Source organism: Oryctolagus cuniculus, chromosome 12 (assembly GCF_051225735.1).
Source record: "Oryctolagus cuniculus isolate XC-2025 breed Fujian yellow rabbit chromosome 12, ASM5122573v1, whole genome shotgun sequence".
In the NCBI taxonomy this organism is placed as follows: domain Eukaryota; kingdom Metazoa; phylum Chordata; class Mammalia; order Lagomorpha; family Leporidae; genus Oryctolagus; species Oryctolagus cuniculus.
Window position 1 is genome coordinate 61,646,751 of NC_142878.1, and position 23,250 is coordinate 61,670,000.

General features: G+C 41.1%; 1 protein-coding gene across 3 annotated transcripts in view; it reads left to right on the top strand.

Moving 5' to 3' along the window:
* The first annotated feature begins 8,818 nt into the window (after nt 1–8,818).
* TSLIG3B (tRNA splicing ligase complex subunit 3B) overlaps nt 8,819–23,250 on the top strand; it is a 39,739-nt gene continuing 25,307 nt past the window's right edge. For 2 of the 3 annotated variants that reach the window (XR_011380847.2, XM_008269228.5), the window contains exons 1-3: nt 8,819–9,048; nt 20,263–20,408; nt 22,190–22,324. Coding sequence is in view for 2 of the 3 variants with exons in the window: in XM_008269228.5 (XP_008267450.3) it covers nt 8,978–9,048; nt 20,263–20,408; nt 22,190–22,324 (352 nt within the window). In the remaining variant the exon portion in view is untranslated. Of the gene's footprint in view, nt 9,049–9,077; nt 9,794–20,262; nt 20,409–22,189; nt 22,325–23,250 lie in introns of those variants that run through there. The other variant, XM_089310041.1, reaches the window with a different exon arrangement.

Below are 23,250 nucleotides of genomic sequence, written 5' to 3' on the forward strand. Positions count from 1 at the left end.
GAGGGGATAGACTTTTGTTTTCACAAAGATAACCAAATCATTTCCTTCTGGAAAACAACCCAGACATGATCAGATATAAGATATTTGTTTTTTTTTTCCTTTATAATTTCTTGTTAGTTTTAATTGCTCACAAGATGGACATAACAATTGAGTTTTTATTTTAATTGAGTTTTTTATTTTTTTATTTTATTATTATTTTTTTTTTTTTGACAGGCAGAGTGGATAGTGAGAGAGAGAGAGACAGGGAGAAAGGTCTTCCTTTACCGTTGGTTCACACTCCAGTGGCCGCCGCAGCCAGCGCGCTGCGGCAGGCGCACTGCACTGATCCGATGGCAGGAGCCAGGTACTTATCCTGGTCTCCCATGGGGTGCAGGGCCCAAGTACTTGGGCCATCCTCCACTGCACTCCCTGGCCACAGCAGAGAGCTGGCCTGGAAGAGGGGCAACCGGGACAGAGGGACAGAATCTGGCGCCTCGACCGGGACTAGAACCCGGTGTGCCGGCGCCGCAAGGCGGAGGATTAGCTTAGTGAGCCACGGCGACGGCTTAATTGAGTTTTTTTTTTTTTTTTAAAGATTGATTTATTTATTTGAAAGGCAGAGTTACAGAGAGTAGCCACAGTGGCCAGAGCTGTGCAATCTGAAGCCAGGAGCCTGGAGCTTCTTCCGGGTCTCCCACATGGGTGCAGGGGACCCAAGGACTTGGGCCATCTTCTACTGCTTTCCCAGGCCACAGCAGAGAGCCGGATCAGAAGTGGAGCATCCGGGACTTGAATCTACACCCATATGGGATGCCTACACTGCAGGTAGTGGCTTTACCTGCTACACCATAGCTTAATTGAGTTTTAATTGCTCACGAGGTAGACATCACGGCTCACCAAAGTCCCTAGTGGGATGGCAGTCACACAATGCGGTGTGCCATCACAACATTGCCTGTAAAGATTTTCTATCATTGGATCCAGACAGAGAGAATGTCATCTTCCTTAAAATGCAGCTTTGAGATTTTTGAACTCATACAATTTATTTGTAGCAAGGTACAAAACATGGCATAATACTTTATTTTTCATGATCACGATTATCTTCTTCAACATAAATGCTTGGAACTAATAAAATATGAAGCTGCTGTTAATGAATTAGGTAGCTTTTAGTATTTTCTGGCTGTGGGTTACCATGCCTACCATTTAAAATAAGCCTGTTCTCCTAGCATTTTATATGGATCAAGAAAAGGGACTATTTGTAGTTTGAATTGGACGAATATGAATGCAAAGTCAGTTATTCACATCTTCCTATATAAAATAAAACAAGACAGGGCTGGTGCAGTGGCAAAGCGGGTAAGGCCGCCACCTGCAGTGCCGGCATCCCATGTGGGCACCGATTCAAGTCCTGGCTGCTCCACTTCTGATCCAGCTCTCTGCTACAGCCTGGAAAAGCAGTAGAAGATGGCCCAAATCCTTGGGCCCCTGCACCCATGTGGGAGACCCAGAAGAAGCTCCTGGCTCCTGGCTTTGGATTTGCGCAGCTCTGGCCATTGCTGCCATCTGGGGAGTGAACCAGCAGATGGAAGACCTCTGTCTCTGTCTCTGTCTCTGTCTCTCTCTCTCTCTGCCTCTCCTTCTCTCTCTGTATAATTCCAACTTTCAAATAAATAAATAAATAAATATTTTTAAACAATAAAACAGGACAAAGATTACCCTTAACTTTATGATGTGTTTAACACCTCAAAGAAACACAAGATAATGCCTTAAAATTATCTACCTGATGTTTACTCATGTAACAGTTGATTTCATGTATGAATCTAAGTATGTTTACATATTCTATTTTTGCACTAGAATGTAACATGAGAGAGTAAATACAAAATTATTAAGGTAGACATTTGCTGTCTGGGTTGCTCAACACGTGTTCCCCTTCTTCTCAGTTCCCCAGTTGTTTGGGTATCTCCTTTTTACCTCCTTGTGTTCAGAGGATGCTAACCTTACTGCCAGCTGCCAGGATGAGTCTAGATAGTATTTTTCTTTTTTAAAGATTTATTTATTTACTTGAAAGTCAGAGTTGCACAGAGAGAGAAGGAGAGGCAGAGACAGAGAGAGAGAAAGAGAGAGAGAAAAGTCTTCCATTTGTTTGCTCACTCCCTAGATGGCCACAACGGCTGGAGCTGCACCAATCTGAAGCCAGGAGCCAGGAGCTTCTTCCATGTCTCCCACATGGGTGCAGGGGCCCAGCAGCTTGGGTCATCTTCTACTGCTTTCCCAGGCCATAGCAAAGAGCTGGATCAGAAGTGGAGCAGCTGGGATTTGAACCAACAACTATGTAGGATGACAGCACGGCAGGTGGTGGCTTTACCAGCTATGCCACAGCGCCGGCCCTTAGATAGTCTTAAATTATGGTGGTCAGCCTCTCCTGGCCACAGTGAAAGTGGTCACAGGACCGGCCTTGATTCAAGTAGAGAAATAAACTGTACCTCTTGATGGGGGAGTGGCAAAGTCATTTGCCAGTGAGCACATGGAATTGATGACATTGCCATGACCATCATTGGAAATATAGTGTGCCACACAGTCCCACTGAACACTTCATGAGAGTATGACATGAATGAGGCAAAAATGTGCATTATCTTAACCCACTGAAACTTTGGGGTTATAGTAGTTATTTAATCCTATGACACATAATATTGAAATCAATTGAGTGGAAAACCCTCTTGTCTCCTAGATTCACCGTAATTATTCTTCACAGCTGGAATAGGAAGTAGCATTTTCTCTTAAAATAAGTAAAACTTTATTTCAAACAGAATGTTTAGTCCTAGGTGGAAGGAAGTATCTCCTATATCCCCTCTCAAGGATATTTATTGGACCAAGTTCCAGCCAACAAGGTGAAGGTATCTCTGGATACTGTGGTTCTGTTCTATTCTGTTCTATCCATTCATTCCACAAGTAACTACTGAACACTCAGGGAACTTGTGACAGGGCTCCATAGAGAAACTGATCAGAAGCCAGTGTTGTAAATGGTGTGGGGGAATGTTGATGGATGAATTTGGAAAGATGTATGCTGGAGCCAGATCAGGCTTGGATTTTGGGCCATGTATATGTTGAACACTAAGTTTATGTGTCTCCTTCTTCTGAACACTTAAGGGCTTGCTCCATCGCAGCCACCAAGGTACCACTTGACTTTTCTTACACCCTGTCAGGCCCGCTGATGTCTTACTCTGAGAGTCTGTATGCTTCTCCTTTGCCATTGCATACAGCTTAGCCAGTCAGCCACGCATACCTGGAGTTTCTGCCTCCTCTGCTTCGTCTGCACTTGGAGAAATCCCAGGATGAAGAACACGGGATCTGGGATCCAGAAAAGTTGTCAAAGAGGCAAAATGATGCAACTCTAAGAACAGGGATTTTTTTTTTTTTGACCAATATAAAACAGGTAGAGCTAAGCAGATAGATTATCTCCTCTTTCTTCAGCTGAGGGACTGCCTCCAAGACAGATTTTCCTTGCAGTTCTGTATGTTGGAGATATGGATACACATTGAATCCTTGGAAAACAAATGGCTTGGCTGGACAGTTAGAGACAAGGAAGCCCGGGCGAGAGACATATGATTAGATCCAAGAGAATGGGCACAAAGGTATGTGAGGGGCAAAAGACACTCAGTGACCGGGAGGACTGATGGTCTGTCCCAGGGATGTCAGCCAGACTCTGTGCTCAGCTACCCCTGAGCGTTCATAAAGGGCCCATGAGTAGGGCAGGCTTGGTATTAAGCATAGACTATGCATTGACCCAACAATGAGTATTCTTCATGGTGGGTGGATTCTGTCCACACTTTTCTGTACATGTATTTTACTTTAATTTCTTTTAAAAGTTTACTTTCAAAATAAGTAAGCAATCTAAAGTTTAAAAAAAGAGTGTCAGGTCCTTAATAAATACTTAATAACTGGTATCAATTATCTTAGCCTGGGTTCCCTGGAAAACAGAATTCGAGACAGATGCTCATGCGGTAAGCCATTACTGGTGAGGACAATCCCAGGGAACAAAGCATGATGGAAGAGATCAGTGAGGCAGAAGTGGGGTGAGCATATGGGCACGCATACTGTACTGCTGAAGGCTAGCCTGCTGGCAGGGGAGACCTCCATGTGGCGTTTTCCTCAGGGATTGCACCAGTCACCTGGTAGAAGGTTGCAGGTTGCATTACACTCTGTCTTTTTTTTTTTTTTTTTTTTTTTGGACAGGAAGAGTGGACAGTGAGAGAGAGAGAAAGGTCTTCCTTTTTGCCGTTGGTTCACCCTCCAATGGCCACCACAGCCGGTGCCCTGCAGCCGGTGCACCGCGCTGATCCGAAGCCAGGAACCAGGTGCTTCTCCTGGTCTCCCATGCGGGTGCTAGGCCCAAGCACTTGGGCCATCCTCCACTGCACTCCCTGGCCACAGCAGAGAGCTGGCCTGGAAGAGGGGCAACCGGGACAATCCGACGCCCAGACCGGGGCTAGAACTCGGTGTGCCGGCGCCGCAAGGCGGAGGATTAGCCTAGTGAGCTGCGACACTCTGTCTTGAAGGGAACACTGACTTTGCATGGACGTTTGCCTTTTCTGCCCACAGTCTCTTCACCAGCTCCCCAAGAGAAGGTTCACAAAACGGCTCATCTATCACATTGCCTTTTCATAAAAAGGACCCATTTTATGGTCCAGGCGGTGTGAAATTACATGTGTGATCACAATGTGCACGTCTCCAGGTGCTGCTTGGCACGCACCCTCTTGAAGCTGTCCCTGCGGAAGACTCTGATCAATGCCAGCTGGGCCCAGCATCCCGCAGGTTGAAGAGCTGATCTCCAGCACCCTCTCTGCATTGGTATGTTGTATTTGTGTTATCAACCGGTTCAGGGCATTCTCCAGTTCCCATTTTCATTGCTGTTTTGATGCCTTAATATTTAGAATTGTATTGCTTCAATTCCAGACTCAAATATTTGGGGATTTGTAAAGTTCTCTTCTTGGTGATTCCTCGTTTAATTCTGCTTTAGTTACAGGACATGCTCTATGATTTCAACCTTCTCATGTGATGAGACTGCCTTTAGGCTTTGCTGTAAGGTCAACTGTTTTTTTTTTTTTTAAAGAAAGCTTTTATTTAGTAAATACAAATTTCATAGGTACAGCTTTAGGAATATAGCGGTTCTTCCCCCCATACCCACCCTCCCACCCCCACTCCCATCCCACCTCTTACTCCCTCTCCCATCCCATTCTTCATTAAGATTCATTTTTAATTACCTTTATATACAGAAGGCCAACTCTATACTAAGTAAATATTTTAACAGTTTGCACTCACAGAGACACACAACATGTAAAGTACTGTTTGAAGACAAGTTTTACCATTAATTCGCATAGTACAACACATTAAGGACAGAGATCCTACATGGGGAGTAAGTGCACAGTGACTCTTGTTGTTGATTTAACAATTGGCACTCTTATTTATGACGTCAGTGATCACCCAAGGTTCTTGTCATGAGCTGCCAAGGCTATGGAAGCCTTTTGAGTCCATGAACTCTGTCAGTATTTAGAGAGGGCCATAATCAAAGTGAAAGTTCTTTCCTCTCTTCAGATAAAAGTATAAGGTCAACTTTTATAAGTGATATGTGTGCTTGAAAAAATATATTCTGAAGTTTTAGGGAGTGGTGATGTATGTATATCCATTAAGTCAAATTTATGAACTACATTTTATAATCTTGTATATGTCTACTGATTTTTGACTGCTTATTATATTATTTCATGAGAGATGTATCTTAAAAATCTTCTGTGATTTTAGCTTTACTGATTTCTCATGTAATTTGTTGGATTATTTATTTACTTATTTTGAGACCAAAAGTAAGCATTTAAGATTGTTATAGCGTTATGCTGTCTTGACCCTTTTATCATTATGAAATGTTCCTATTATCTCTATAATATTTCTTGCACTTTTAGCTATTTTTTTAAACAGAGATTATTTTTTAAAAATATTATATTTGTTTGAGTTACACACACAGAGAGAAGTAGAGGCAGAGAGAGAGAGAAAGAGAGAGAGAGAGAGAGAGAGAGAGAGAGAGAAAGACAGGTCTTCCACCCACTGGTTCACTCCCCAATTGGCTGCAACCTCCAGAGCTGTGCTGATCTGAAGCCAGGAGCCAGGAGCTTCTTCTGGGTCTCCCACATGGGTGCAGGGGCCCAGGAACTTGGGCCATTTTCTATTTATTTATTTGACAGGCAGAGTGGACAGTGAGAGAGAGAGAGACAGAGAGAAAGGTCTTCCTTTCACCGTTGGTTCACCCTCCAATGGCCGCCGCAGCCGGCACGCTGTGGCTGGCGCATCGCGTTGATTCGAAGCCAGGAGCCAGGTGTTTCTCCTGGTCTCCCATGGGGTACAGGACCCAAGGACTTGGGCCATCCTCCCCTGCACTCCTGGGCCACAGCAGAGAGCTGGCCTGGAAGAGGGGCAACCGAGACAGAATCTGGCGCCCTGACCGGGACTAGAACTCAGTGTACTGGTGCCGCAAGGCAGAGGATTAGCCTATTGAGCCATGGCGCTGGCCTACTTGGGCCATTTTCTACTGCTTTCCCAGGCCATAGCAGAGAGCTGGATGGGAAGTGGAGCAGCCAGGACTCGAATCGGCACCCATATGGGATGCCAACACTGCAGGTGGTGGCTTTACCTACTACGACACAGCCCCGGTCCCTGATAGCTATTTTTCTGATACTAATATTGCTACTCGGCTATCTTATGATTTAACATGTTGTTTTGCATTTTTGTTTTGTTTTATATTTATTTTATTTTACAGAGAGAGAGAGAGAGAGAGAGAGAGGAGAAAGAGAGAGAGAGGTCTTCCACCTGCCGGTTCACTCCCCAAATGGCCCTCAGGGCTGGAGCTGGGCGGATCCGAAGCCAGGAGCCAGGAGCTTCTTCCGGGTATCCCACACAGGTGCATCTTTTAGATGGTAGTTACATAATATTTGATTATTTCTTTACTGATTACCCTAATTATGGAAATGAACAACCTTGATTCATTACTATAAATTAGATACTTCACTACTTGCGTGATGATGGAAGAAACTTAAGAGTTCTTTAATTCAGTCCCCACCCCAACTCCAAATTCTTTCCATATTTCAAATTTCATAACACATCACTATTATGTTCTGAACAGTCAGTACTTCTCTAGTTTCTCACATATTCACCCTTTCCAATAGTACTGTTTATTCTTGTTGTACTATTGGGCTTCATTTACTTTTTTTCTCTGCCATCATTTTCTTTTTACCTGAAGACATTTTTTAAATATTTCTTTTGATGTGGATCTGCTGGAAACAATTTATATAATTTTTTATTTAATTGAAAACATCTTTATTTTGAATTCAGTTCTTAAGGATATTTCCACTGCATATAAAATTCTAAATTTGCTCTTATTTAAAATATGTTAAAGATACTATTTCATTATTTTCTTGTTTCCATTATTTCTCCTGAAATGTCAGTTTATGATTTTTTCCTCGAACTTCTTTTACAATTTTATTTTATCTTTTGTTTTCAATTTGTTTTACTACAATTTTCCTAAATTGTGATTTTCTTTGTTTATCCTGTTTGGTGTTAGTCTTGAATCAGTGCTTGTTTTGTTAAAAAATTCTTTGCTGGATTTTTTTTTTTTTTGCCTCCGTTCTTATTTTCTCATGGTCTCCATGTTATAGTCCAATGACTACATTTACAATGTTAGACTTTTTCATCTTTTCTGGATATCTGTCATGCTTTAAAAAAGCCTTTCTTTTTCCTGTGCTTCAGTTTTGTTGTTTGCTTATTTATTTTTAAAGGAAAAACAGCAGCAGAATACCCTAGGTCAACACTGATGAAGAGCAGGCACCTCATTCTGTTTGTTTTTTACAGGCTTTTTGCCGATGCCCCATAAGACTAGCACCTTCTGTGACTCTCTTTGATGGAGGCAGTATCACTGAGAATATGTATTATCCAACCTCTTGGTTGGGGATGAATTCAGATTCATTGAATGGCAAATAATTTACTTTAAGGCATTTTGTACTTACTGTGCAAATTTATGGGTAAGCTTTTTGTTTGTAACAATGGTTAGGGAGGTGAGAGCATTACTGACTTTTGGACTGGGGCTAGGGTTACCATGTATTCTACGATGCAGGGGACAGGACAGTCTTTTATAGGGATCAAGTTATGCTTGCACCTCTTGAACTCATTCCAGCAGTTCAGCTGGGTTATTCGTGCAGGTGATGGACCTACTGGCCAACAATGATCTGATCCCATACCCTGATTCCTTTTTATGTATGAACCTTACATTTTTTGCATTGTTTAGAGATTGAAATTCTCACAGAAAGAATATTATGTTTCATTTGTTTAGAACTTTATGAGGAGCTAGTCACAATTTTGGAAAATCACATCAACTACTTTTCTCATGGTATTTGCATTGCTTATGCAACTCCTATTTTATTACTACAACACATAGTCCGCATATGTATTAAAGAGGATTCTCCGCATTAATGCAAGCACCTGATAACCTCATTGGTTTGAAACGTGAAATTATTTTGTTATGTTGCATTTCTTTTATTTCTTTAAAGCTAAAGAATTCCTGTACATGTTGATTTAAAAATTATGTCTGCAAGTACATGATCGTACTAATTTCAGCTTAAGATAATCATAATTGTGTGTCAGGATTTTTGTTATAAAAAGAGGTCTGGAATCCGGTAGGTTGAGATCAACTCTGGTAAAATCCTATTTGTGAAGATTGATTTCAATACATAGGACTCAGCATAAGAAAACCCTTTTAATATCATTATTTCTTATTTTTATTTTAAAACATTACTTCCATTACATAAAGCGGTTTCAAGTGCGATCAAGAGTCGATTGCTCTCGCCTGGAACATCTGCCCTGGGTTGGAAGTGCTCTGCATTCGAGGCCGTACCGGAACCTTAGCGCTCTGCAATGTTGGTTTCCGGCGGGCTCTTTAGAGCGCTGAACGGCTTTGGGCCCAAGGACCATGAGAGGGCCCGAGCCGGGTCCGGAACCTACGATGGAGGGAGACGTGCTGGATACACTAGAGGCGTTGGGGTGAGTGTTGTTGGGGGACATTTTCCCCCGGAAAACCTAACCTCTCCCACCGCTTGGCTGCCGCAGCCTCCTACCCGCGGGCCTCCGCAAAGCCTGGACTGCGGGTTGTAGGCCTCTCTCCCCGCCTCGCTCCCTCCGGCGCCGACGGAGTTAAGCAGAAGGCGGGAGAGCAATCCGTTTTGGGGGTGGAGCAAGGCCGGAGAGCTGGGTCGCGTGGCCCCCTCTTCCAGACTCCTGGCCTCGAAACCCTGCAGCCGGGAAGGCGCCGAGCGGCCCGCCCAGCTTCGGTCCCCGAGCGAGCCCACGGCGGCGGGGGTTACTTAGAATAAAGTGTGGCGGCCCCCAGGGCGGTGCTGGGTCCGAACGGCGGGCTTGGACTATTGTCGCCTGCGGTGTGCCACTCGCGCCGTTCTTGAGGCTCGGGATTTAGTTTAGGAGGGAGCCCATTTCGTCGTCTCGTTAGTGCGTGTTTGCGTGCTAGGCTGGGAGGAAAGCGTTCGCAGATGACTGTTAGCTTACATGGTCGGGGGCGGGTACCTAGAGTCCACTGCTGTTCACAGTCGTTGAGGACTGGGGTGGGAGATGGGGGTGCCGTTTAGACTTCCAGATGCGGGGATCCATATCTGCAACACAGTCTCCCCTCAGCCTCCTCACGGACTTTGTACTTATCCCGGAGTATTTTGTGCTGCCAATTTATTTGTCTCTGAACTTCCTCGTCTTGTTCAAGTCAGCTCTTAGAAATCAGGTACCTTGGTTGTTAGTGATACATTTCCAGCAACACCTTAGAACCGGCTCTCACCACTGCAAATGACTAGTAGCTGAATAAATAACCTTGTAGATGATTGTGGCAATTAATTGCTGTAATATACCTCAAGTATTTCGTGTTGGCCTACTATACAATACGTTTACAAATGTTAGCTGCTATTACGATTGTTATTAGATGTTAAGGTTTAGTAAATGCACTTTTCCCGCTTTTTACCTCTTGATGAGATAAGGCATTAAAGATTGTGAATTTTTTCCTTTAAACTTAGCATTTTTAGTGATTTGATTTTTTTTAAACTTTGTAATTCGCATGACAATGAGAAATGACTTACCACCGATATGAACTAGTTAAATTTATTCAAGAGTTTATAGTTATTGCTTTCTTGCAGAAGTGAAAGTTGATGGGGGAAGTTAAATGTTTACTGTTAAATCTCAATGAGTAGGGCCAGTGCTGTGGTGCCGCCGGTTAAAGCCCTGGCCTGCAGTATCCCATATGGGCGCTGGTTCCAGTCCTGGCTGCTCCACTTCCCATCCAGCTCCCTGTTAATGTACCTGGGAAAGCAGGAGAGGATGGCCCAAGACCTTGGGCTCCTACATCCACGTGTGTGACCCGGAAGAAGCTCCTGGCTTCTGATAGCCCCAGCTGCAGTGTTGCAGCTGTTTGAGGAGTGAACCAGCAAATGGAAGACCTCTTTCTCTTTCTCTTCCTGTCTCTGCCTCTCTGTGTAACTCTGTCTTTCAAATAAACGAAGTAAAATTGTAAAAATCTCAATGAGAAGCACTATTGGACATGGAGGAAAGATAGCAGAGAAACCATCCTTGGGCTGCTGGTGCGGGGTCAATATTTCACTTGCAGCCAAACCTGTGCCTCGCCATATCATTTGGGTCTGATTTTTTTGATTAGTTTCCTTACAAGTGTGGAGAGAGGTTTAAGAGTTCAAATGGTTTGAAGTCAAATTTGTACTTAAATCATAGTGCCATCACTTAATTATCTTCTGATCCTATAGAATTAGAATAATAATCACTTTAAAGCACTATAAATACTAAATGAGTTACAGATATATATGCTAAGCACCATGCCTGCCCTGCTACTTAAGTAGGTGGTTGTCCTAACATTGTTAAGTCCTAATTTCTGTACCTGCAAAATGGGTATTTCACTCTTCATGAAATACAGCCAGAAAATTCAGAGAGAAAAATAAAAGCAAATGGTCTTAAAGCACTTGCAAAGGTGCATAACAGAGGCTCATAACATAACTCATAACAGAAATGCAAGTTAAAACTATACTGAACTACCGGATGGTCACAAATCCAGGATTGATAACTTTGGTGAGCTATGGGAGGGGGGTACTCCCTTATTTTGATGTTACAGTCCTGTGGAGGAAAATTTAAGTATATCTAGCAAAGTTACATTTCCATTTGCCTTTTACTCAGGAATCCTGCTTCTAGGAATATCTCAGACACACACTGACAAAAAAGTTGCCAAACTGTAATAGCACACATTGGAAACAATCCAAATATCCTTTACTAGAGGCTGATTAAAAAAAATATGGTCAATGAAGACAGTTGAGTAACTCCAAATACTGGATAGGTAAATTAGAACATGTATGTGTTGCCTTTTAAAATTTTATTTTTAAAGAAATTTATTAATACATTAGATTTTCAGGTCACAGTAAATGTATGATAATTACTACAATGGAGTTATCAATTCTCATGTTGATGTGTTATTTTAATACAAAGACAACAGATTCTTTGTAGTTTTTAAATACAGTTCTGAGAATATAACGATACTTTCTCCCTTCATCCTCCCTTTCTTTTCATCTTTCCTTTCTTAATTTTTGAGATAACATTTTGGTTTACATTATAGTCAGAGGCTTAATGCTCCACTAAATAATGAATTCAACAACTGAAAAGCAAAAAGACCCTAGTCAGCTGGAGTATAGGCAAGGGCTATAAGCAGTAATCAGATGAAAATATGGAATTCCACTCATATACAGTAAATTTAAAAATAATCACAGATTTTTTTTAAAGATTTATTTATTTTACTTGAAACTCAAGAGTTACACAGAGAGAGGAGAGGCAGGGAGAGAGAGAAAGAGGTCTTCCATCCGACGGTTCACTCCCCAAATGGCCGCCATGGCCGGAGCTGTGCCGATTTGAAGCCAGGAGCCAGGACTTCTTCCAGGTCTCCCATGCAGGTGCAGGGGCCCAAGGACTTGGGCCATCCTCTACTGCTATCCAGGCCACAGTAGAGAGCGGGATTGGAAGGAGAGCAGCTGGGACTAGAACCGGCGCCCATATGGGATGCCGGCGCTTCAGGCCAGAGCGTTAACCCGCTGTGCCACAGCGCTGGCCCCGTATTCACAGATCATTAACACTGTAGTAGTAGATCTTTTTTTAGGAGATTTATTTTTATTTATTTGAAAGGCAGATTAACAGAGGAAGAGAGAGAAATTTTCTATTGTCTGGTTCACTCCTCATATGGCTGCAGTGGCTGGGGCTGGGCCAGGCCAAAGCTAGGAGCCAGGAACTTTATCCAGGTCTCCCACGTGGGTGCAGGGGTCCAAGGACTTGGACCATCTTCTGCTGCTTTCCCAGGTTCATTAGCAGGAAGCTGGACTGGAAGTGGAGCAGCTGAGACTTCAACTGGCACCCATAGTCACAGGTGGTGGCTTACCCCATTTTGCCTCAATGCCAGTCCCCAATATATCATTCTTAGACCTTGGTTTGACAAAGATATACGACAAAGCTTCACAAAACTATAATTGCAGCAGTACTGTTACATACACAGGCATTTCTTGCCTTTTTTTTTTGTCTATTTTTTTAAATTTTAGTGCCCACAAATAAGGGACAACATATGGTATTTGTCTTTCTGTGTCCTGGTTATTTCACTAAGTGTGATGTCCTCCAGTTGCATCCTTTTTGATGCAAGTAGTAGAATTTCATTCTTTTTTTAATAGTGGAATAATACTCCATTGTGGGATTGTGAGTGTGTACATACCACATTTTCTTAATCCATTTATGTGATGATGATGGACACTGTGGATGATTCCATGTTTTGGCAGTTGTGAGCACTGTTACTATAAACATTGTGGTACAGGTATCTCTTTGATACAACACGTTAATGTCTTTTGGCTAAATACCCAAAAGTGGGGTTGCTTGAGATATGTTGTCTATTTCTAGTTTTTAAAAAAATCTCCTGGACTGGCTTTGTGGTGTAGCGGGTAAAGCTCTTGCTTGCAAGGTTCCAGTCCTGGCTGCTCCATTTCCAATCCAGCTGTCTGCTAATGACCTGGGAAAAGCAGCGGAAGATGGTCAGCCACTTGGGCCCCTGCCACCCATGTGGGAGACTCGGATGAAGGTCCTGGCTCCTGGCTTCTGGCTTTAGCCTGGCTCAACTCTGGCTGTTGTGGCCACTTGAGAAGTGAGCTAGAGTCTGGAAGATATCTCTCTCTGTCTTTCCCTCTCTTTCTGTAACTCTGACTTTCAAATAAATAAATTAAAAAAAAAAAAGTTCATACTGTTTTCCACAATAGCTACGTTAATTTACATTCCCACCAGCAGTGTATAGGAGTTCCCCTTTCTCCACATCCTTGCCAGCTTTTGTAACCACATGGGAAGGAATTATACTTCCTTACTGGAATGCATTGTTTTTCTAGATGTTTTTAAAGTTTCTATGTGGAAGGAAGTAGTATTTATATATTTTTATGGGGTCCAGTGCAATGTTTCAATGCATATAGCAGCATAAACCACTTTTTTGTGTGTGTTTGTGAGCTCCTCTCTTTTGGTCTTTTTATTATTATTATTATTAAATATTTAAAAGGCAGGGTGATGTGGGGGAGGGAAGGAAGGAAAAGGAGAGAGAGAGATCTTCCATATGCTGGGTCACTTGTGCTGGACCAGCTTGAAGCTAAGAGCCAAGAACTCCTCCTGGGTCTCCCATGTGAGTGGCAGGGACTCAAGTACTTGAACCATCATCTTCTAGCCTCCCAGGTGCACATTAGCAGGAAGCTGTATCTAAAGTGGAGTAGCCAGGATTCAAACCAGTCTCTCTAGTATGGGATGCAGGCATCCCAAGTGGGCAGCTTACTCTACTCTGCCACAAAGTCTACCCTTCTTCAGTTCTTTGAACAGTGTGTAATACCTTATTGTGAACTATAGTGACTCCGCTGTGCTGTGGAACACTAGAACTCGTTTCCTATTGTTTGGTATTTATTTATTTATTTTTTTTTTTGACAGAGTGGACAGTGAGAGAGAGAGACAGAGAGAAAGGTCTTCCTTTGCCGTTGGTTCACCCTCCAATGGCCGCCGCGGCCGGCGCGCTGCGGCCGGCGCACCGCGCTGATCCGATGGCAGGAGCCAGGAGCCAGGTGCTTTTCCTGGTCTCCCATGGGGTGCAGGGCCCAAGCACCTGGGCCATCCTCCACTGCACTCCCTGGCCACAGCAGAGAGCTGGCCTGGAAGAGGGGCAACCGGGACAGAATCCGGCGCCCCAACCGGGACTAGAACCCGGTGTGCCGGCGCCGCAAGGCGGAGGATTAGCCTAGTGAGCCGCGGCGCCGGCCTACTGTTTGGTATTGTTATCTATCCTTCCTCACCCCACTTTGTCTTCTTACCAGACTCTGGTAATTACTGTTTAAGTTCAGATCATATGAAAGAGGGCGTATTGTGTTTGTCCTTCTGCAGCTGACTTACTTCATTTACCAAAATGACCTCCAGTTCCATCTGTTTTTTGGCAGTTCTCAGGATTTCCTCCTTTTTATGCTCAAATAATATTCCATTGTGTGTAAATACCACCTTTTCTTTATCCATTTGTCCATTGATGGACATTAAAAGTTGATATTATGAATAGTGCTGCAATGAACATGGGGGTACAGGTTTTCTCTGTATATACACCCAGAAGTGGGATAGATGGTCATATTGTAGATCTAATTTTAGATTTTTTGAGAAATGTCCATACTGTTCTCCATAATGACTGTATTGGTTTGTATTCCCACCAGCATTGTATAAAGGTTTCCTTTTCTCTACATCCTTCATTCTAACTGGAGTAAGAAGATAGCCCATTGTGATTTTTGATAGCTAGTGATACTGAGCTTTTTTCATGTATTTGTTGGCCATGTGTATTTCTGCTTTTGAGAAATCTCTATTCAGAATCTTTGATTTTTGTTGAGTTTGTGTACCCTCTATATTCTAGATATTAATGCTTTGTCAGATAAGTATCTTGCAAAAATTATTCTCTATTCCATCAGTTGTCTCTTTACTGTGTTGATTGTTTGCTGTGCAGAAGCTTCTTAATTTGATATAATTCCATTTGTCTAGTTTTACTTTTGATGCCTGTGCTTTTGGGGTCCTATCCAAAAAATTATTGCTGAGGCCAAAAACTTTTGGGTCGATGGTCCATTTTGAGTTGATTTTTGTGCAGTGTGAGAGGTGGGAGGAGCACATCTTCTGCACATAGGTATCTAATTTCCCCAGCCCTGTTTATTAAATTGACTGTCCTTCAGTGAATGTTTTGGGTGCCTTTGTTGAGAATTAGTTGAGAATTGTTGAGAAATAGTTGAATTAGATGCTTAGATTCATTTATGGGGTCTCTGTTCTATTGGTCAGTGTGTCTTTTTTGGTGCCCTTACTGTTCTGTTTTGGTTAGCTCTGTAGTATGTCTTAAAATCAGGTACTACGATGCCTTCAGCTTTTTTCTTTCTGGTTAAGATTGGTTTGACAGTTAAGATACTTTTCTGTTTCCCTGTGAATTTTAGGATTGTTTCCAGTTCGGTGAAAGATGTCATTGCTATTTGGATGAGGATTGTGTAATTGCTTTGGGTGGTATGGACGTTTTAGTAATATTAACTCTTGGGACTGGCATTGTCGCACAGCAGGTTAAGCTGGTACTTGGGATGCCCACATCCCTTATTGGAATGTCTGGTTTGAGTTTTGGCTACTCTGCGCTTCAGGTCCAGTTACCTGCTGTTGTACATCCTGGGAGATAGCAGATGATGGCTTAAATATTTGGGTCCCTCTCACCCATGTGGGAGACACAGATGGAGCTCCTTGCCTTGGTCTGATCCAGCCCTAGCTGTTGCAGGCTTTTGGGAAGACTCAGTGGATGGAAGATCTCTCTTTGTCTCCTTCCCTCCCTCCCTCCTTCTCCATCTCTCTCTTTCTCCCTCCCTCCCTGCCTGCCTCCCCCCCTTCTTCCCTCCCTCCCTCCCTCTCTTTTTCTCTCTCCCCCTCCCTTCTTCCCTCCCTCCCTTCCTTCCTCTCTCTCCTTCCCTCCCTCTCTCTCTCTCTCCCTCCTTTCCTCCCTCCTCCTCTCTCTCCCTCTGTCATTTCGTGTGTGTGTGTGTGTGTGTGTTGCTCTGCCTTTCAAACAAATAAATGATGAAACTTTTAAAACATTTTTTGAATCCATGAACATGGGAAATGTTTCTGTTTTTTTCTATGTCTTCACTTTCTTTCATTACTGGTTTGTATCTTTTATTGTAGAGGCCTTTCACGTCCCTGGTTAAATTTATTACAAGGTATTTTATTTTTTTGTAGCTATCGTGCTACCATATTGAATAGGACATCCTTGTTTGGTTCTAGTTCCTAAATACTTTCAACTTTCTGCCATTCACTATGATGTTGGTTGTGGGTTTGTCATATACAGGCATTATTATTTTGAGGTATGTTCCCTCTATACACATAATTTTTTCCAGATTTTTATGAATGAATACTAAATTTTATCAAATGCTTTTTTCTGTGTCTGTTGAGGTATTCATATGATTCTTGTCCTTTGTTCTTTTGATACTATGCATTATGTTTACTGATTTGTGTATCCCTTCAAGCTTGCATAAATCTCATTTAATAATGGTGAATGATTTTTTTGATGTTTTATTGAATTTGATTTGCTAGTGTTTTGTTAAGAATTTTTGCATATATGTGTTCGCTGGGTGTATTGGTCAGTATTTTTCTTTCTGATGTGTCCGTGTCTGGTTCTAGAATCAAGATAATGATGCTTCATTGAATGAGTTTGAAAGGGTTCCTTCCCTTTCAAGGTTTTGAAATGGATTGGGAATTCGTATTAATTTTTCCTTAACAGTTAGGAGACTTTAACTTCTGATTCAGTCTAATTACTCATTTTTGGTCTGTTCAGATTTGTTGTCTTCATTCATCTTTAGTAAATAATGTGTATCCAAATACGTACATATTTCTTCCAGGTATTTTAGTTAGTTGATGTGTAAGTTGTTCATAGTAAATCCTAATGGTTCTTTATATTTCTGTGTTATCAGTTGTATCTCTTGTTTCATCTCTGCTGTCGAGTCACTTTTTTTTTTTTTTTTTTTTAGCTTAGGGAAAGGTTTGTTGGGTTTGCTTATCTTTTCACAAAAAAAAAAAAAAAAACCAGCTTTTCAGTTCATTGACCTTTTGTATTGTATTTTTCTCTATTTTATTTATCTCTCTTTGTTATTTCCTTTTACTAAGTTTGGATTTGATTTGTTCTTGCTTTCATAATTCCTCGAGATATGCTGTTAGGTTGTTTGTTATCTTTATATTTTTTTGATACAGGCACATGTTGCTATAAACTTTCCTTTTAGTGCTGCTTTTGCTGTATCCCCTAATTGTCTTGTCTTTAGCTCAAGGAATTTTATCTTACCTCTTGATTTCTTCAGTAAGTTACTGTTCATTCAGAAGCGTATTATTCAGTCTACATGTAGATATATACTTTCTGAAGCTTATTTTTAATAATTTCAGGTTTTGTTCATTGTGGTTAGAAAGGATACATGATAAGATTTTGATTTCTTTGACTTTCTTGATAATTGTTTTGTGGCCTTAATATAATGGTCCATCCTAGAAAAATGTTGCATGCACTAATAAAAAGAGTATATATTCTACATGTAGTTGTTTCATGGAATGTTCTGAAACTGGTAGGTCCATTCATTCTGTGGTATAGTTTAACTTAGTTTAACTCTGATGTTTGTTGATTTTTTTTTTTTTTTGGGCTGGATAATTTGTCCATTGGGTGAAAGTGGGGTGTTGAAGTCTCCCACTGTTATTATTCTGGAGCTTAACTTTCCTGTTCATCTAATATTTCTTTTATAAAATTGGATATACTGAAATTAGTTGTATTATTTTGTAATTATTATATCTTCTTGTTGAATTAATCTCTTGATCATTATATGATGACGTTATTTGTCTTTTTAAGTTTCTGTGTTAAAGTCTATTTTGTCTGATAAAAGTATAGCTATTCTTGCTCACTTTTGATTTATGTTTTCCATCCATTTACTTTTAGTCTATGTCTGTAATTTTTAATTGAATTTATTTATTTGAAAGGCAGAATTAGATATAGAGAGGGAACCCACAGGTTCACTCTCCAAATGGCCACAACATCCGGGGCTGGCCAAAACCAGGGGGCGGGACTAGAACTCGACCTTGCAGGTGGGGAAGGCCTCGTCCTGCATGGACACCATGCTGTTGCTGCCCAGCACCGTGACGCCCAGCATCTGGTGCCGGCCGTGCGTGTCCTCGTACCAGCGGTGCATGGCCGCCGAGTCGAAGGTGGGGATCAGGGTCACCTGCAGCTCGCGGTCCCACCGCACCTTGCCGGCCAGCAGCGCGTCCAGCACGGTATCACAATAAAGCACTATATAGTTAAATTCTCATAAAGGATAGCACAAACATAATTCTAAAATTTGCATGAGAAAAGCACCAAGTCACACTTAAGGGGAATTAGATGACTCGAAGATTTCTCAGCAGTAACATTATAGGACAGAGGAAATCCAAGTTTATGCTCCAAGTTCTAAAGGAAAAGAATACTATACCCAGTAAAGCTCTCCTTCATAAATCAAGGATAAAGATTTTCCAAAACAAGCAAAAACTAAGAGAATTCATCATCACCAGACTTGCCTTACAAAGATGCTTAAGTAAGTCCTGTATAGAGAAACAAAGGAAGATAAAAAACTATCATGCATCAAATGAAAGTATAAAATTCACCAGAAAAAGAATATTTGAAATCAGCAGAAGAAATAACTTTAAAATGGTAGGATTTAAGTCATTATTTAATATTATTAAAAATAATAATTAAGTCATTACTCTATAATAGCCTTGAAGGTAAATGGACTAAATTCCCCAAACAAAAGATCCAGACTGGCTGAACATAAACATCCAACTTCACTAGTGAAGACACACATAGGGGGCCAGTGTTGTGGCTGACACCTGCAACTTGAGCATCACATTGGGCACTGGTTCGAGTCCTGGCTGCTCCACTTCTGTTCCTATTCCCTGCTAATGGCCTGAGAAAGCAAAGATGACCCAAGTACTTGGGTCCCTGCCACCCACAGGGGACACCTGGTTGAAGTACAGGTCTGGGGGAGGAGTATTTTGTCATAGGAAAAAAGAAATGATTTCAAAGAATATTGGGAATAAGTCAGAAGACTCTCTGGCCAACATGAATTAGCTCCTACTAAACAGAGATACTGAGTAATTTGAGTATCAGAAGAATAGTAACTCTGGATTAAAATACATTGCAGATGTTAAACATCTATGAGTTTATAGTGTTTTGTAAAAGCTCAGTTACAGAACAATAAAATTGGTATCTTGGGCAATTAAAATAATATGTAAAGTTTTGAAAATTTAAGGTTCTAGTCACATATATTTGCAGAAGTATTTGAAAGTATGAAATTATTAAATGATTTAGTTTAAAAATGATCTCCGCCGGTGCCGCGACTCACTAGGCTAATCCTCCACCTGCGGCGCCGGCACTCCGGGTTCTAGTTCCGGTTGGGGCGCCGGATTCTATCCCAGTTGCTCCTCTTCCAGCCCAGCTCTCTGCTGTGGCCTGGGAGTGCAGGGAAGGATGGCCCAAGTGCTTGGGCCCTGTACCCGCATGGGAGACCAGGAGGAAGCACCTGGCTCCTGGCTTCGGAACAGCGTAACACGCCGGCTGTAGCGGCCACTTGGGGGGTGAACCAACGGAAAAAGGAAGACCTTTCTCTCTGTCTCTCTCTCTCTCTCACTGTCTAATTCTGCCTATCCGAAAAGAAAAAAAAGATCTCAGGCTCTATTCAGCTTTAATTTTTTAAAGTTATAAACTTGCAGCTATACCTTTTCCACTGTAGTTCTTATTCTTATAACTAAAATGGAGATATTAGACTTTCTTTCTCATTATACTTTCTGTTATTTATAGTATTTTCTTAAAATGGGTGGTTTTACTATAAAATGTGGTGATGTAGAAAAGAAGTTAAATGTTGATTAGAAGAGGTCTCAGACATTTCTGTAAAAGGCCGCCTGGTTCGACTGAAGGCTTTTCTGGCCATTTTACCTTTCTTTCAGCTACTCATCTCTGCATAGACAGTCTGAAAAGTAATATGTTTATTAGCTTTGTTCCAGCAACGTTTTATTTACAAAAGCAGCAAGCGTTGATACACAGAGTATTGGAGGAGTTTCTTGTTTTTTTAACTTTCATGTCTTCTTTTGTAGGTATAAGGGACCACTGTTAGAAGAGCAAATCCTTACCAAAGCAGCAGAGGCTGGACTGTCTTCCCCTGAATTTTCAGAGCTATGTGTTTGGTTAGGCTCTCAGATAAAGTCGTTATGCAACTTGGAAGAAAGTATCACTTCAGCTGGTATTGCCATTATGTTTTCTTACCTTTTGGTTTTATGATGAAATGAACTAATATCTCATAATATAATTTTACTGTGTGCACTGTACAAAGAAAATCACTAATATTATCAAGAACTTTAGTATGAGATATTAATATCTTTTTGATTAACTTTATATGAATTCAAAATGGATTCTTAAATTTGCTATAAAAATATAAGCAATTACTATTTATCTGCTGTCTTAACTTTAGTATTATCCTTAGAAAAAATAGAGCTGCATTAGCTTATTTATTATTTTTTAAAAGATTTGTTTGTTTGAAATGCAAATGACAGAGATGGACAAAGAGAGATATCTTCCATCTCGTGGTTCACTCCCCAAATGCCTGCAACAGCCAGAGCTGGGCCAGGTTGAAGTCAGAAATCAGGAATTCCCTCTGAGTCTCTATATGGGTGGTAGTAACCCATGTAGTTGGGCCATAATCTGTTGCTTCTTTTGCACATAAACAGGAAGTTGGGTTGGAAAATAGAGGCAAGACTCTAGGCACTCTGATAAGGCATGCAGTAGTCCCAAGCCTTGACTTAACCCACAGCACCACAATATCTGTCCCTGTACTTATTTAAAAATTAAATTTTTGGCCGGCGCCGCGGCTCACTAGGCTAATCCTCCGCCTTGCGGCGCTGGCACACCGGGTTCTAGTCCCGGTCGGGGCACCGGATTCTGTCCCGGTTGCCCCTATTCCAGGCCAGCTCTCTGCTGTGGCCAGGGAGTGCAGTGGAGGATGGCCCAAGTGCTTGGGCCCTGCACCCGATGGGAGATCAGGAGAAGCATCTGGCTCCTGGCTTCGGATCAGCGCGGTGCGCCGGCCGTAGCGCGCTGGCCGCGGTGGCCATTGGAGGGTGAACCAATGGCAAAGGAAGACCTTTCTCTCTGTCTCTCTCTCTGTCTACTCTGCCTGTCAAAAAATTAAACAAACAAACAAAAAATTTAAATTTTTGACTGCTGCTTATTTTGAATTGAAGTTCTTTATAAATATATATACTTGCTAATTTAAGTTTTATTCCCAGGTCCTTAATTTAGCGCATGGATTCATATAGAAATACCTTTATAAAAAACTTCTGTACTAGCTCATACAGTTTGTGTAGTTCATCACCATCTCAGTAACAAAGTCCTTGTGAGTCTTTGATTGAGTTTAAGATAGTATGATAAGTGAAGAATTATTGAGTGTTGCTAGGGGGTAACAAAAGGGAAAACTACCATTATTTTTAAAATTATTATTTTGCCAAATCTAACAACTTACTTGAAGCAGAGTAAAATAATCTAAATTCAAAACATATGATACAAATTCCTATATAATTATATTATGAAATGAAAAGCAGTGAAGCTTAATTAGATAATTGTACTTACTATGTGAATGCAAAGAAATGCAACAGAAAAGAATCAGCCAAATAATTGTGGGCATAAACTTTTAATATTTCAGTGGCTAACATGAAAATTTTCTGATGTACCTGATTTTATGTACAGTCCATTGGAAGAAGCATGTCAGGGATTTAAATATAAAAATATTTAAAGTTTCATGTTTAGATATTTCTTAAATGGATATCTATTTTCTTAAGTTTAAAAATACTTTATGTCGAAACAATTTGATTGCCTTTCCCTAAATTTTGTGTTCCTACATCTAAGGATTAGATGTGAAAGTGAAAACTTAGAACTCAATGTAAAATTGAAATCAACTAGTAGTGTATTGGATAGTATCAGATTATATGTAAGTTTTCAGTAAATGTTTTATGATTTATCTTTTTAAAGGACGAGATGATTTGGAGAGCTTCCAGCTTGAGATAAGTGGTTTTCTAAAAGAAATGGCATGTCCGTATTCTGTACTTGTATCAGGAGATATTAAAGATCGTTTAAAAAACAAGGACGACTGTTTGAAACTTCTGTGTAAGTTGTCTTTCCTTGTACAGTTAAATGCATGTATTTAATATGTTTTTTGTTATTACAAGTAGGATTTATGCAGTTTCATTAGTGCAGCATTAGACACTTTATTCAAAAGGTTTTAATATTTGAACTAAAATTTGAAGGTGTTTATATATACACATATATATAGTATAAATTCTTTAAATAAATTTCTTTTTATGTGTGCTTTATTTGGCCAGTATAGAATATCCTGTGTTTGTGATTTATAATTGTACTTTAGTATTTTTTCCTTAGCCTGGTTCATATCTTGGCATTTATAACTATATGGTTACAGTTGGTGACCTCAAAAGTCCTATTCAGTTTTAAGATCTGAAATTAGGCTTCCAAGATTATTAGATCTTGTTACTATTGTTAGGAACTGAATTTGTTCAAAATAATTTATTGATTACCTACTCTTGAACTGCTCTAGCACTAGCAGTTTATCAGTTAAAAAGAAACAGAATACAATTTGTGCCTTCAGTGCTCTCTGGTATGGCCTGTTTTTATCAGAGGATATGGAGTGTAGATAAACCTATATTCAAACAGTTACTGTAAATAATAGGTTTGTGTTGGGTCTCTTCAAAATGTTTATTTTATGCTATTTTTTAAGTTCTATAAGCAATAGATATTTTAAATATTTATTTGAAAGGCAGCGATATGGGGAGAGAGAAAGAGAAAGAGAGGGAGGAAGAGAGAGAGCGAGAGAGAGATCTACCATCCATCCGCTGGTTCATACCTTAGATGGCCACAACGGCCAGAGCTAGGCCAAACCTCAGGCAGGAGCCAGGAGCTTTTTCCAGGTCTCCTATGTGGGTGCAGGGGCCCAAGTACTTGGGTCATCTTCCGTGGCTTTCCCAGGTGCATTAGGAGGGAGCTGGATTGGAAGTGGAGCAGCCGGGACTTGACCCAGC